The sequence below is a fragment of the Pteropus vampyrus genome, unplaced genomic scaffold (genome assembly GCF_000151845.1).
Source record: "Pteropus vampyrus isolate Shadow unplaced genomic scaffold, Pvam_2.0 Scaffold19, whole genome shotgun sequence".
In the NCBI taxonomy this organism is placed as follows: domain Eukaryota; kingdom Metazoa; phylum Chordata; class Mammalia; order Chiroptera; family Pteropodidae; genus Pteropus; species Pteropus vampyrus.
In genome coordinates this window covers 16,861,424-16,878,285 of record NW_011888800.1, presented here as the reverse complement: position 1 = coordinate 16,878,285, position 16,862 = coordinate 16,861,424, and the positions used below count along the sequence as shown (strand labels likewise).

General features: G+C 34.3%; 1 protein-coding gene across 1 annotated transcript in view; it reads right to left on the bottom strand.

The window, feature by feature from the left end:
- Positions 1 to 16,862, bottom strand: part of LOC105288825 (protein unc-13 homolog C) — a gene marked incomplete at its 3' end in the record, with an annotated part of 460,652 nt that overhangs the window by 255,009 nt on the left and 188,781 nt on the right. Inside the window, exons 5-6 of the mRNA XM_023527723.1 lie at positions 10,999 to 11,077; positions 6,222 to 6,293 (exon numbers count right to left, since the gene is read on the bottom strand). Coding sequence (XP_023383491.1) covers positions 6,222 to 6,293; positions 10,999 to 11,077 — 151 coding nt within the window. The remainder of the gene's footprint in view (positions 1 to 6,221; positions 6,294 to 10,998; positions 11,078 to 16,862) is intronic.

Here is a 16,862-nt window from a genome sequence, read left to right as displayed (position 1 = left end):
GTGAAAGATGGTGGAAATGAACACAGAAAAGAAATACAAGTTAACTTAGAAAGGAGAGTTGAGCAAGGAGTTATTTTTAAACATGAATTTATATTTTAAGATTAAGTAAATGATTGATACATTTTATCTAATCTCCTATATCCGCTTTTTTAAAAGTTGAATTCAAGTAATGTATTTTTGGTCCTCTAAATCTGTAGGCTATACTAGAAGTAATACATATAAGGAACACTTGCTAAAAAAGTAAACATGCTAGAAGAAAACAAATAATCAAGTTCTAAATAGACATCTGAGAAGATTTTCTTGAAATGTTTGGTTTGGTTAAACGGAGCCATGATCCATTTCATGAAAAGAGAAAGGAAAGCTAATTTAAAAAAAAAAAAAAAAAAGAAACATGGAAAATTAACTAGACAGCACATGAAAATCAACTGAATGGGGCATTAAAAAAATGCCAACACTTAAGAGCTATAGAAGCTAGAAGAAAACACTGGATAATTTGTTAGAGGGTATATATCCACTGTCTCAGGGAAATGAAAATGAGTCTTTCTCATTCTTGATTTTTGGAATATGGGCATGTTGAAAATTAAAATAAATGGCATATGAAACATTTCTTAGTCCAACAAAGCATAAGATGGAATGATAGTCAGTTTAGAAATTCATTAAATGGATAGCTAAGGAAATCATGCAAAAATAGATCTCATAAAAGGGGTTTCTTACCTATCAGGGGAATATTGCATCTTAGGGGAAAGAAGATGCTTTCTTAGCAGCAAAATAAAACTATATCAAGATTCTAGAAAGGACAGAGAGTTTGGGATTTTGTGGAATAAGACAAAAACGATAGGGTAAGAGGCACTGAATGAAAGCGAGGCAGAAGAAAACAAGAGGAAACACTAAAATCAACCATGGACTCAGGAAATGGACGTCTGTTAGTAGTTGGATTAAAGGGGAGGAGTAAGATTGTCTTTTTAATGTAGCATTTAAAGCGGGCAGAAAGATAAGTAGGTACAGCAATAGTATCCTAGCTGAAGTGAATGGGTCTCTGGCCAAGGCAAACCAAACACACGGAGAGGGTGATCTCAAGAACAACGGGCAGAGCTGTAATTACTGGGGCTAAAGCACAAAGTAGAATCAGCAATTTAGGAGACTTGCTGCTAATCTATTTTAAATGTTTCTAAACTTTTCAAATCTACAACAAACATCATTTTCTAAAATGTATTTTGTAATAAAATGCATGCACATTGTAAAAATAATTTATAAAATACAAAAGGTACAAAATTGAAAAGGTAAAAAGTTTTCAATTTTTCAATAATTAAGTTAGGAATGGTCTGATTCATGCTTTTCCAGTACTTTTTTTTTTCCTATTTATAGACATGATGAAAGACTTTTGCAATTAGGAAAGAACCAATGAAAGTTATTTTTGCATTAATGAAGTGATTCCAGAAAATGAGGCAATTTTTGTTGTGTGTAGACACTGTTTTAATCTGTAGAAATGAGGAGAAGGAATGCTTTGACTCTGATAAGCCTTTGTACCCAAGTACAACCTATAGACTTCAAAGAGGAGGATGCTCATGGTTTAGACAAATATTTCGTTAAAAACTCCTGCTCCAAGAAACTGGAATTTAAGGTGAGTTGCCCTAATATATCACTTTTTGAACAATTAGGACACGGAAAGGAAACAAATTGCCTTTTCTATATGAGAAAATTAAAACGAGCCTGAGAAATAAAACAATCAGGCTTCCTGCCAAGAGCAGTGACTAGTGTTTTTAGACCATCAATATTCCAATCTACCAACTGTTAGTACATAGAACGGGAACAAAGCTTGTCTGCATCTATTTGCCATATATCTTTTCTCTTTTTCCCCTACTATGCTAACCAGTGACTTTACTAATGAAGTTCTATTTTCCTCTTTATCCTGTGGTTTTCCCTCATGGGGTTATGAAAACCACTCCTTTCCTATACTTGAAAAAAATCACATTTTGATAATTGCTAGAAAAAATATGCTTCTTTTTTTTTTTTTGAAGCATTTTTTGTGTACTTGATGCTTTTTAGAAATAAAAATCTATTTGCTGTCTGTAGGTATCATTTTGCTATTTCTTGACAGAGTCACCCGAAATATTTGCAGAGCAATGATTAGGTACAATGTGACTTTTGAAATTTGCTATAAATATAAAGACAGAACAACAATAGGATAAGTTCCTGAATATAAAGATAGACATAATTTCAGAATTAATTTATTCATCAGAATAATCATCACATAAAATTGACTAAAGAAGCTAAAATTACTCAGGTAATTTTTTTTTTTTTTTTTGGTTACAGAAAATACAGAGACTAAAAGTTATGTGCCTATCCATGGAAAATTATAAGTAATTTGTTTTTACTTGTATTGTTCTATAACAGACATGATCATTGACCTAAGAAATTGGTGGGTGAGTCCAAATAGAAAGAGGGAGAACAATGTCAAAGTAGATTATTTAATAATTCAAGGAGAGTACAATATAGGATATGCACTCTATTATGACAGAACATGATCTGAAAATGACTTAAAATAGATTTGTCATGTACTGTAAGTATCAGTTTTTCTCCAACTGAAACCTTCAATGAAAATGTATATATAAATAATGAAAATATAAATCTACTATTTCATTTGATTCTCCCAACCATGTTCTAGAAATATTAGTATATTCACTTTACATATTGAAAAACTGATCTGGCAATATGAGGACTAAGTTAATATAACCTACTAGAGAAGTGTTGGAAAATATTTTAATATGTAAAAGAATATTAAAAGAAGCCAAAGACTGTGCTCTTGAAGAAGGACCAATAGCAATACTTGTACACAAATTAATCTTTACATTCAATGTCATTATTGCTGGTTTTTATGTCAGTACTTCCTGGAATCTGACCCTCAGCTGCAAAGACAACAGGAAGGCACTGAACTTAGCATGTACTCTGAATACCTCAATATAAGTCCCTGCCCCACTTCCCTGATTGCCACGTGCTCTGCCTCATAAGACATTGTTTTTATTCTCAAAAACAGTAAGTATTATTACTTTCATTTTAAGGGTGAGGTGAACAAGTCTCAGGGAGTCAAAGAGTACTGATAAGAAACAAGTTCTCAAAGGTAGTAAGAAGTGCAGCCGAGATGCTAATTTGGGACCATATCACTTCAACACCTGTTCATGTGTCTGGAAAGGGTTTCTGTTCCTGAGCAAGAGTCCAGAGAACCTTGGTGTAGGTAAGCCTATGACTCCTGGATTAAACCCCAAGAACCAGACAGGTGTTCTGATCTGCTTCCTCCTTCCATATTCTCTCTTCAGTGTCATGCTAGGAACAGGGCCCAGGTCTGACCCCTGATTACTCCCCACACCTAGTGTTTATCAGCCCCTATTATCAGTCCTGAATCCTATTATCGAAAGAAGGAATCACACTCTCCTAGATAAACCAGCCTTTACTGAGAACTGACAAACCCTGGAAGCATGCCATTAGACTAGTCTCCTAAACATGGTCATTGACCCAGATAGAAAAAAAACAGGGTTGTAGCATCCCTTTTAGGCTTGGTGAGTTGGATTCTCCATTTGAGTTTCCCATAACACTCACCCGAGCCTCCCTTAAATATTCTGCCTGCTAGAAGCTTCCGTTATAACCTGTAGCAATAGTGGGTACCAAACGTTGTATCAGCTCCCTTCACACTATATTAAAGCCTTATAACAGCAGGGATTTTTAGCTGAGTTGTTCATTGCCTTTATTCCAGAATCTGAAACAATGCTTGACACATAGTAGTCAATTAATATTTGTTTAATTATTGAATGAATCTACTTTGTCTCACTGTTGGGTCCATACCTAGAAAACCATCACTCTGAAATCTGGGCAATATAGTGCCAGGCAGACTACTGTTGTGGTATATGGATACCGGACTGGTATTCTTTCTTGTATTAAGTCAGATGGAAATGTTCAGAGACCATAGTCCTTAGGGACTCATTAAACCGAGATTCCCAATCAGCTCCAATAGCTCCTCGTGGGTGAGTTGGAATTGGTGATGGAGGGGGCACCCTGCAGTGCTTCTCTCACTGCCAACAGAGTGCGACGACCCATTGTCATCTTGCATAAGACTTTAGAGCCTGTTTCTTCTTTGGAAGAGATGGCTGAGCTTTTAACCATACATCTCTTTAATTATAATAAAAGTGCTATCATTTGATATTTTCTACATGGCCAAGATGATTTCCTTTATGTAAACGCAGACATTTCATGCTCTCACATAGGAAGACTTTTAGTACCGAGAAATGGAAATTATTCACTTCAGCATTCATGTTAGTTGCCCATGTAACCACTTAATGTGACAGCTTGTCAAGACTGACATTTAATATGCTTGTTGTACAAAAGTCACATTTCATTTACTTTTTGAGACATGGCCCAAGGGAAATGGGCTTTCGGAGTTTGAGAGGGAGCTGATGGATACTATTTATCCACCCAACACATGCAGAAAAATCTGAGACCTTCTGAACCAAAGAAGTAAAATGATATCAAGTTGACAAAAAGTAGATCAATAGTTAATTTAACCATAAAGTGAGGGTATGCTCCCTGTCAGAGCCTCAGAAAAATCTAGTAACATTCCTTTAATTTCTATTGCATAGCAATGAGCACTTGTGCTTCAGACCAATTACCATACTTTAAAATATAAGAAAGGAATAGTGTAGGAATGTATTAATAGAAATTCTTGACCTTGATTATTTCCTCAAAAGCAAAAGACTAGATACTTCAAGATTCAGCAAGCAATATGGGGCTTTCTCATACACCAAAGAATGTTGACTTTATCTTGAATCCAAACTATGTGCAAAAGATTACATGGCATCTTATGACCCTGGGAAAGTAGTTACATGTTTTAATCCTGTGCACAATCAAAAATGTTTTAACTTACTGTAGCACCCAGATATTCAAATGAATATGTAGTATAATAGGGCTGGGGGAGCTGATAAAGACCTAGAAAATGTTGGCTTTTGGAAGATGACAATGATAGAAAGAAGAGAATGAGAAATATAAATGTACATAATGGTGTTTAAATGTCAAAGGTACAGAAATTGACAAGTATATTTTTAGCAAAAAAATTTATTCTATAAGAATGACAATGTCACTAAAATTGAAAGGAGTATATTAATTTCCAGGAAAAAAGGACATAGATTAATCGTCTTGAGTGAAATACCTAGCAGAGTGTCCCCAGAGGATGGAGTTACATGGCACAACATCCACTGCACATTAGAATTGCCTGAGAGTTTTAAAAACCCCTTCTACTTAGCCTACACTTGAAGACACTTAAATCAGAATCAATGGGAATGAGACCCAGGCATGGGTATGTTTTAAAGTTCCCCTAGGTGATTCTGATGAGCTAAATTTAAGAATCCCTGACCTAGATATTTGTAGCCAGCTTGTAACTTCCAATTGGTTCTTTCATTCAACAAGAATTTACAAAGCTTCTACCTGACAGACGGTGTACTAAGCAATAGAAATGAAAATACTTAATAATATTTAACAAAACAACAAACAGAATATAATGCTGCCCTCAGGGATATCAGTCTAAAAAGAAAGTTTTATGCAAAATAATAAAATTTGCTATAATAACAAAAATAATAACGGTAGCTTGTGCATATTGTTAACTATACCCTAGGTTATGCTGGGTGTCAAACATGTATCCACGCCCTTAATCCTCTTATTAGTACCTCACTATATAGATGAGAAAACTCAGGTTTAGAGAAGTTACATAACTTGCCAGAATACAATAATGACAATTTAGTGATACAGATGCGTCTCACCCCAAGCAGCCCTCAGTCCTCACAATAGTACACTGTGGAGGTTGTGATTAAATGCTAGAAAACCCAAAGGAGAAAAATAATTCAGCTAGAAGGGGAGGCAAATGTTTCAGAAAGCCTCATAAAGGAGGCAAAATTTCAACTATTTAAAAATTTAGCAGGATTCTTTTCAGGGGGCAAAGGGGAGAATAAATCTAAACTGTGTTAAGAGGAATAGCATTTCTAAAGATGAGAAAGTGCATGTATATTTGAGCAGCAGAGGATAATTTGAGGCCCAGAGAAAATTTTTTTAGGGTCAGACTCCTCCCACGCTCCATTATTCCCGGAATATTGGAAGGAGCATTACAAATGAGTGGATCAAGCAGAATGATTTTCCCACTGGGCTACGATGGATACATAGTTAGTCACTGACTCTTTACTTACCAGTTCCTCATTGTTTAGTGATGTCCTAATCACCATAGCCAGGGAGAGTCCAGATTTCCGGGCAGCCAGGGTCTAAAATAAACAGAATGATAAGTTATTGCTACAAGAAGCGTTTGCTCAGCAGAATGTGAAAATGTAAGAATAAAGACTACCATTGCTCATGTTTTAGACAACAGGGAGACTTGCTATTTTCAGCAGTCAGCCAATTCATCCAGAATGTGGAATCATAGAACATTAAAACTGAAAGAGGCCATTTAGTTCATCAAACTCAACCCTTACATTTTACAGATGAGAAAACCAAGGTCCATCAAGATAGGGTGACCAGCCATGGTTTCCAGGCTAGAAGAGACTTATAGAATTTTTTTCCCCAAGATGGTCATGATTACATTTCTTAATAAAACATAACCATTGGTACAGAAACAGTTGATGTGTGTGATAGCCCTGAATCACAATTGGTGCTAGATGGTTTTTGAGTTGTTCACAGTTCTCTGGAATAATCTTCCATATCTAGACCGTATATTTTCTTCCAAGGGCCCATTTTATCAACTGAGAATCATTACACCCACATTTTTTTCTTCACTCAATGCTGATAACTTCAGCTATTTTAGATAAGTCCCTTTATATTTTCCTGTTAAATAGAACCATTATATGGCTGCTACCCAAAACATATGCAATATCATACTGGACAGTGTTATTGAGAACTTTGGAAATCAGAAATTCTATATGGGAATTTCAAATCTGCTCTCCCATTAGGGAAATCATAGTGGAATAATGCATCTGGTCATAAATATACCTCTTTGTAGCTTCAAAGCCATGCAGCCAGATGTTTAGCACAATCCTAAGTGGGAAGTCACTCTTCACCCATCTCCACCCTACCATGTAAACCTAGAGAAGGCTTACCTCCAAGGATTCACCCAAGATCATCTTCCATCTGACAACTACTGTCACTAAAATTACGTTTTAATCCTATTTTAGTTTGTATTTGCACTTGTATACATAACTTTGTTTTTCTTTCATAATTGAACTAGATTTTAAATTCTTGGGGAACCTAAATTTATTATTCTTGTACATCTCTGTGTTTTTATCTCCCCGTCTTGCCCTGCTTTATCCCATGAATAAGTGCAGGGTACATTGAGGAGACTGGCAAATATTAGTTAAATAGAAAATCACTTACCATGGCCTGAAGATTCCAAGTGTCAGAGAAAACAAAGTGTAAATAGACATAAGAAGGTGAGAAAATAGTATAATGATGTTAAATAAGTCTAACACTTTAAAAATAATGTCCATACTATAATGGCAGGAGTATGAGCTAATTAAACAGACATTTCATGCTTTCCAGTGTAAGATATTTCCAGGCAAGATTTTATCTTTCTTAATTTAAAACTAAAGTGATGGTTTTCCAAAATGTACATAATGGTGTTTAAATGTCAAAGGTACAGAAATTGACAAGTATATTTTTAGCAAAAAATTTATTCTATAAGAATGACAATGTCACTAAAATTGAAAGGAGTATATTAATTTCCAGGAAAAAAGGACATAGATTAATCGTCTTGAGTGAAATACCTAGCAGAGTGTCCCCAGAGGATGGAGTTACATGGCACAACATCCACTGCACATTAGAATTGCCTGAGAGTTTTAAAAACCCCTTCTACTTAGCCTACACTTGAAGACACTTAAATCAGAATCAATGGGAATGAGACCCAGGCATGGGTATGTTTTAAAGTTCCCCTAGGTGATTCTGATGAGCTAAATTTAAGAATCCCTGACCTAGATATTTGTAGCCAGCTTGTAACTTCCAATTGGTTCTTTCATTCAACAAGAATTTACAAAGCTTCTACCTGACAGACGGTGTACTAAGCAATAGAAATGAAAATACTTAATAATATTTAACAAAACAACAAACAGAATATAATGCTGCCCTCAGGGATATCAGTCTAAAAAGAAAGTTTTATGCAAAATAATAAAATTTGCTATAATAACAAAAATAATAACGGTAGCTTGTGCATATTGTTAACTATACCCTAGGTTATGCTGGGTGTCAAACATGTATCCACGCCCTTAATCCTCTTATTAGTACCTCACTATATAGATGAGAAAACTCAGGTTTAGAGAAGTTACATAACTTGCCAGAATACAATAATGACAATTTAGTGATACAGATGCGTCTCACCCCAAGCAGCCCTCAGTCCTCACAATAGTACACTGTGGAGGTTGTGATTAAATGCTAGAAAACCCAAAGGAGAAAAATAATTCAGCTAGAAGGGGAGGCAAATGTTTCAGAAAGCCTCATAAAGGAGGCAAAATTTCAACTATTTAAAAATTTAGCAGGATTCTTTTCAGGGGGCAAAGGGGAGAATAAATCTAAACTGTGTTAAGAGGAATAGCATTTCTAAAGATGAGAAAGTGCATGTATATTTGAGCAGCAGAGGATAATTTGAGGCCCAGAGAAAATTTTTTTAGGGTCAGACTCCTCCCACGCTCCATTATTCCCGGAATATTGGAAGGAGCATTACAAATGAGTGGATCAAGCAGAATGATTTTCCCACTGGGCTACGATGGATACATAGTTAGTCACTGACTCTTTACTTACCAGTTCCTCATTGTTTAGTGATGTCCTAATCACCATAGCCAGGGAGAGTCCAGATTTCCGGGCAGCCAGGGTCTAAAATAAACAGAATGATAAGTTATTGCTACAAGAAGCGTTTGCTCAGCAGAATGTGAAAATGTAAGAATAAAGACTACCATTGCTCATGTTTTAGACAACAGGGAGACTTGCTATTTTCAGCAGTCAGCCAATTCATCCAGAATGTGGAATCATAGAACATTAAAACTGAAAGAGGCCATTTAGTTCATCAAACTCAACCCTTACATTTTACAGATGAGAAAACCAAGGTCCATCAAGATAGGGTGACCAGCCATGGTTTCCAGGCTAGAAGAGACTTATAGAATTTTTTTCCCCAAGATGGTCATGATTACATTTCTTAATAAAACATAACCATTGGTACAGAAACAGTTGATGTGTGTGATAGCCCTGAATCACAATTGGTGCTAGATGGTTTTTGAGTTGTTCACAGTTCTCTGGAATAATCTTCCATATCTAGACCGTATATTTTCTTCCAAGGGCCCATTTTATCAACTGAGAATCATTACACCCACATTTTTTTCTTCACTCAATGCTGATAACTTCAGCTATTTTAGATAAGTCCCTTTATATTTTCCTGTTAAATAGAACCATTATATGGCTGCTACCCAAAACATATGCAATATCATACTGGACAGTGTTATTGAGAACTTTGGAAATCAGAAATTCTATATGGGAATTTCAAATCTGCTCTCCCATTAGGGAAATCATAGTGGAATAATGCATCTGGTCATAAATATACCTCTTTGTAGCTTCAAAGCCATGCAGCCAGATGTTTAGCACAATCCTAAGTGGGAAGTCACTCTTCACCCATCTCCACCCTACCATGTAAACCTAGAGAAGGCTTACCTCCAAGGATTCACCCAAGATCATCTTCCATCTGACAACTACTGTCACTAAAATTACGTTTTAATCCTATTTTAGTTTGTATTTGCACTTGTATACATAACTTTGTTTTTCTTTCATAATTTAACTAGATTTTAAATTCTTGGGGAACCTAAATTTATTATTCTTGTACATCTCTGTGTTTTTATCTCCCCGTCTTGCCCTGCTTTATCCCATGAATAAGTGCAGGGTACATTGAGGAGACTGGCAAATATTAGTTAAATAGAAAATCACTTACCATGGCCTGAAGATTCCAAGTGTCAGAGAAAACAAAGTGTAAATAGACATAAGAAGGTGAGAAAATAGTATAATGATGTTAAATAAGTCTAACACTTTAAAAATAATGTCCATACTATAATGGCAGGAGTATGAGCTAATTAAACAGACATTTCATGCTTTCCAGTGTAAGATATTTCCAGGCAAGATTTTATCTTTCTTAATTTAAAACTAAAGTGATGGTTTTCCAATGAAGGTTTTTCACAGCGTAATTAAAAAACTACTGCTACCAAAAAATTTGGGTTTCTCTGAGGAAAAATATAATCTCACGTCATAGACAATTAAGAATATGTTTCCAAAAAACTGTGAAGACATTTTTGGTGGTAGAAAACCCTCTTTTTCATGCTGATGGACTATGTGTTTTTATAATCTAATACAGACCATTATTAATTCTTTGCATCTCTAGATGCTCCCCAGTGTATTTTGTCATAGGAGAGTTTGAGTTATTCAGAGTTGTGTTTAGGGCTAATAAAGATTATAATGACCTGGGAGCCATGCCTTTCTTTAAATAGTGGTACAGCTAGACTTGATCTTAACATAGTAAAAAATTCATTAATATGATCTGCTTGCTTTATAAAGTGTTAAAGTCTGCTGCGTTAAGGTGAAAAAAGTTCAAATAAAGCCTTAAACTGCAAATTAAATTTGTAGTCATTCACAACACCACGCACATCAAAGTTCAGTTGCAGCAGCTCACTTGGCATGCTGTGTAACTTCCTTTGCTCAATTATAGGGTCATTTTAACTCCTTTTGTAATGTCAACTGATATCGAAAGCTGTCAAAAGGTTAGAGTTATTTTCTCCATCTAATAGATTTTAAAGAAATAATAAACATAACACTTGGTAGAATCTGGTTTCTTATATGTTCTAGTCTATGAAATACTTAGATACCAGGTAGTTAATGAGAAGGATAACATGACCTCTAATAAAGACAAAGACAAGACATGCAATCAAAGAGAATTTAACAGGAATGACTTACCACATCTCGTACAATAGGCAAAGTTTTTTTCCTGCGGAGATCTGGCATACTGTCAATACCATACAGTCCCCACCCAGCCCTGAAAGAGGCAAAAAAAAAAAAAAAAAAAGGAATGAGGTCAATGGGTAACTTCCTAGAAAAAAAATTCAACTATTCAAAGTGCAAGGCTATGAAAAAGATTAAATAGATACCATGATTTTCAACTGCTTCACAAAGGAGCAGAGATCCAAGACTCTAGGACCTTGCCCAGGGTGGAGAGACTCTAGCTGCCACACTTAATGATCACTTCTTGGACAGTTCCATACATTAAAACTTTAAAATATACATGGCCTGGTTTGACACACAGTTTTACTGTCAGTATCACAAAGAGAATAATCAAGATTGTTAAGTACATGGAACTTTGTACCAAACCATTCTGGTGCAAATTTGGTCTGCCTGCAATGGTAAAGAAATTACTTTTATTATAAAAGTACCATTTTTCATGTGTGTTCCATCTTCACAGATTAAACCCCAAAGTGGCATTTTAATGATCCATAGACACATTTAAAATGTTAGTGATTACCTTGAGATGAGCATTTCAACTTATCCGAATTTATCCACAGATAAATGCACAAGATTCAAGTAATTTGTTATGCAAGGACGTTCACTGTAATAGTTTTTGTAATAGCAGCAAAAGCTAGATAACTTAAATATTCAGCAATAGCAGACTGATTAAATGAATATATTATATTATATAATACAGTGAGAAGAATGCAATAATTAAAGAGGATGAGGCCAATATATATGTGTATATATGAAAAAAATACTCATAGTATAAATGAAAAAAACAAGTTTGCATGTTAGTAAGTTTACTATGATCCCATACATGTGTGTATTAATACAGGCATAGAAAATGTCTAGAAAGATATTCATTAAACTGATAACCATAGCTACCTTTGTGGACTAAAATTAGGTGAGAGAAAATGAGAAGACTCTTACTATGTTATAAATTTGGTAATGTTCCATATTTTTATAATAACCTGTCATTTTTGTAAAGTATATTAAAATTTATGTTCATTTAAAATGAGTTTAATATATTGTATTTATTGCATTTTTATAGTCTTTTCATATAACCAAAAAGTGTTAAAATCACAGATGATAGCTTCTCCTCATAGTCACCTAAACTACAAAACTCTTGCTAATCTCTAGATTAGAGTCAGTCTTTTCACCAGTAACAACACAATTCATAATTCTGGGTATTAGCTGGGTAGCTCTGCCATTGGAACAAGCTACAACGACATTTTATAGTCCAGTTTTCCACTGACACAGAGACGCCTCCCCCCGCCTTTTTCTGGCTGCTTAGCTTAATGAAAGGAAATCTTAGTCTGATTTTTTTTTTCTTAGTTGCCATGGTCTTAATACTTCCAGTTGTATCAATTATTAGCTTGATGATCTCAGACAATTCACTAAATACACCACCATACAACTCATGTAAAATATAATAAAAAATATTAATAAAGATAAAATGGTAATAGTAATAACCTATATATTTGAAAATGAGGATCAAATGCAGTAATGTGAAATATTAAAACCGGTACAGTTGAGTGAGGACGTCAATGATAAACAAATTATGCTTAATGTCATGTACTCCAACTAAACGTTACCTTTAGTTTAGATCATAGAATACAGGAAAAAAATAATTGTGGGGCAGAGATCAAGAAAGAAGAAAGAAACAAGAAAGGAGAAAAGCTGGGGTGGGGGGAGGGTGTTTTATCCTCGACTTAAGTGTGTGTGTGTGTGTGTGTGTGTGTGTGTGTGTGTGTGTGTGTGTTAGAGGCAGGTGACATTTAAGTTCCTGTCCACACTGATGGTATGAGAAAGGAGTTAGTACAGTTTCCATCTGCCCAGAATAATACTAATTGACATTCTCTAGGCCAAGGGCTGTGATGGTCATGTGATAAAGGTCAAGCATTGGGGTCACAAAATAAAGAATCATTGTCAGCATGCTCTTATGAATTGCAGGAAACTGCAGAGTGAAATGGGAAAAGAGTAATGAACTTTTGTCTTCTCAACACTCATCTTCAGAAAGTGAACCAACTACTCTGAGTGTAACTTCTTGCTTCTCACCTATCCTCTTTTCATATTCTTCTCCTCTCCTTGCCAATTTATACTTGACTATCCCACATCCCAAACATTAAAAATATCAGAAAAAGATTGAGTGGGTTTGTGTTCAAAGAAGGGGAAAAAAAGAATTTTTCTCGTTTTATTTGCTCTAATCTAAGGCTCTGACTTCAAGCAGTTTCTGCTTTCTCTCTTCTGTGAACAGAATAATGGCATATAATGTGCATTAATAAATGTCTTTCCACCACATTACATGGCAATCACACTAGCTGCCTTCAAGTGTTTTGAAATGTTTTGACTACTAAATAATGTGACTTTAATAACTATGTGAAGAAACAGTCAATTGTGATAATAGCTGAGAAAGTGATTTATAAACTGCAAAGTGTTATATAAATGAGACGTGTGTTTTCTATCAATAATTTATTTATTTTCTTTGTTTTCCCTCTTGTGAAACTTAATTCAAATTCCCAAGTGCACCTAGAATCTTGAGCAACTCTACAGACCCACAAATTCAAGAATCAGTTACACACATATTTTACTGGGCCTCACACTGGACCACTATGCTTGTCTCATAAGAACAGAGATGTCCAAGGACCCAGACCAAACCTGAACATTACAGATTGATATGCCCAAGTTAGAAAACATGGATCCAAAGTTCATCTCTGTCCCATTTGATTTTGTCGTTTAATTTCACTGAAACTATATTTTGTAATTTGTAAAACTGCAATGCAATAAAATTGTTTTTTTAACCTTCACAGATAACCTCCAAAATGTTAATTATCATGTTGTTTCTTTATAATTTTACATTTTCATCATTACTGTAAGAAGTGTGTATATAAATTCATGAACTTATCCATCAAATAATAATAAACCTTTTATTGCAAATTTGAATCTTAAAAAAAAAGACTGCCCTTCTCATTAGTAGAGAAATGATTGGAAAATATGGTGAAGCTCTATACAATGTAAATTATGTGTCATTGTTATTGAGAGGCTTCCTAACCAGGAAAAATCTGGAAGAGATTAAAGAACAAAACATGGTAAAGACTGAAAATATCAGTAGATTAAATCACTGACCTCCTATGCAAGAGGTCAAGTTCATGGATATCAATTAAAATTCAGAAGAATTTAGCTAGGCTCAAAGATGAGAAGGTCACAGGGAGTCATCCACACAAGCAATAGCAGATAAGGAACTCTGAAGGTGAGATCTGATTCCAGGAAAGCTGTTTGATTTCAGCCCTTTTTGGTATAGCTGAGTAAATTAAGCTGTCCCTAACTGTGTCCAGTAAACTAGCTAAAAATAGCTAATATGTATGTGATGCTTAGCAGGAGCCAGATAATGCTAACAATTAGTAAACCTTTACACGAATTACCTAATTTCTCAAAAAATTCAATGAGATATAAATCAATTATTTCCCTCATTTTATAAATGAAGAAATGGAATAATGAAAGGATAGAATAGCTCAGAATCATCTCCAAGGTCATTATCTAAGTCAGAGATAGTGGTGCCAAGATTTGAACCCAGTCTCTATGGCTTACCATATCCTACTATTTATATGACTGAATCATTCTATATTTACAAATAATATGAGCTGAAGCTTACATTATTTCACTTTTAATAAAACCAAAGTTATGCAACTAACTCATCCAGGCCTAGAACGATATGATAGATCTTAATTTCTACAGCAAGACTGTCTTATCTCTAACCTTATATTCTTAATAACTAAATTTTTTTTGTTGTTAGGAGGAAATAAGAGACCTCTCTCAATTGATTTAGAAGTAATTATTTAAAAATTTTTTCAACTTATATTAAGAATAGCATAATCTTTAGATCAGAATCCCTTTCACTGTGTAATATAGTTCCAATCCTCCTCAAATGGCTTATTCCCAGCTATTCAGATGTACTCCTTAGGAAAAAGGAAAATTTTAGACTACAGGCATTACAAATAAGAATGACAAGAGACCTACATATCTGGAAAGGCAATGATCACATAAAATTGACGACATGGATATAATTTTGTAGGCTAAATTAACATGTATTCTAATTCAATGTTTGTTCTATTGCGTAGTCTTAAATTTTACACAGTTTTCTTAGTTCTTTGCATTTCATTAAAAGGAATTTACTAGTTTAATAAAATCTGAGACATAATAGTATACTACTATATACCTTGACTCAGGTTCAGTTAACCATCTTGTTACAGAACAAACAATACAAATGATCTAAAGGATATACATTCTATACTTTTTAAGATATCTGATACTTAGGTAGAGGATGTAAAAGCTGACTTTACTAAGTACATATTATTTTAATCTAAAGTTGATCTGATAACATACTGAATGTACATAGATGGGAAAAGAACTCCGAGGCAGCACTGGGAGAGGATCACATCAAAACTATCAAGCAGATTTTCCAAAGGTAAATGTTTCTGATTATGGGACAAAGGTGTGCTATTTCCACAAGTGGATGGCTGATGGTTAATTGATAATATTCATAGAACAGTTCATTTCCATTAGAAATTAGCAAATTGATAGACTCTGTTTATATTCAAAGGAGTTGTTAAATTCATTGAAGACTACAGGCCTAAAAAAAGAGCATAATGCTCTTGTTTATTTCTGCATTTCCAAGACAAATATTGGGTAGGGCTATATAACTAATCTTTTTTCGAACTGCGGAACATCAAAGCAATGTGAAAGATTAATAAATCACTCTAAATCTCCCTCCTTTAATACAGCTGTATTTTCTTTCAGACTTTTAAAAACTCTTTGCAGTTATTTAGTTACTTAATGAAACATACAATAATCTACTCTGCTTTTTTGCTTAACGTTATATATTTTGCATATATTTAACACAATTTTCCTAATCATTATATACTTAATTAACCTGATGCATAGTAGGATGTGTTATTTAGGATATTTTCTCTTCCAGTTTTTCATCTCTTTTTATTTCTATTATTGTCAACATTGAATGAGTATTTGTGTCTGTGTAATTGATGACTCATTCCCCACATACCTAAAGATTTTTAAATTCCATATTTCATCACAACTAAGACACCATCTGTTGTAAGATGCAGTTATATTGTTCTAAAAAAATCGAATTAATCCTTTGATACCATGCTTTCTTAGCAATTAGAATTTTAATTTTATAATCATTATAAGGGTCCTCTTAAACTGACTTCATATGATAAATTTCTGTTATGCATCAATCATATTTTCCACACATAAAAAGGAAAATATAAATTAAAGTTATTCCTTAAACTTCTCATTCACTGTCAAACTTTTCACAATTACTTTTCAACTCAAAATTGTCGAAGTCTGGAACATTTTTCAAACTATTGTGCTTTAAGCCATCAAGAACATTGGTGATTTAGTATTATGTAAAAGAGTGTTCCCTCATTGCCACTCTTTGTTCACAAAACCAGACAGCTAGGCTGCAGTTTTTGATGCTGGTGGGTTGTCAACCTTACTGAAACCATCAAAGCAGACAAACAAAACTCCTATCTTACCCTAAATCACCCTTATTTTCTCAACTGAAACATTAGAGACTGTAATTTTCCAGCTGTACCACCATCAATAACAATAAAATTACAATACTTACCCAGGACACCTTTAACTAAGTTTACGAGCATACAGACAATGAAATTCTTAAAAGTGCTGCTTGGCTACCAATTTTTAAAAGACACCATTAATTATTATGATGCATCTCAATTTGTTATAATGTATAAAAATGTTGTGAATTGATAAAATATGGTATTTTGGGCACCTGTCTC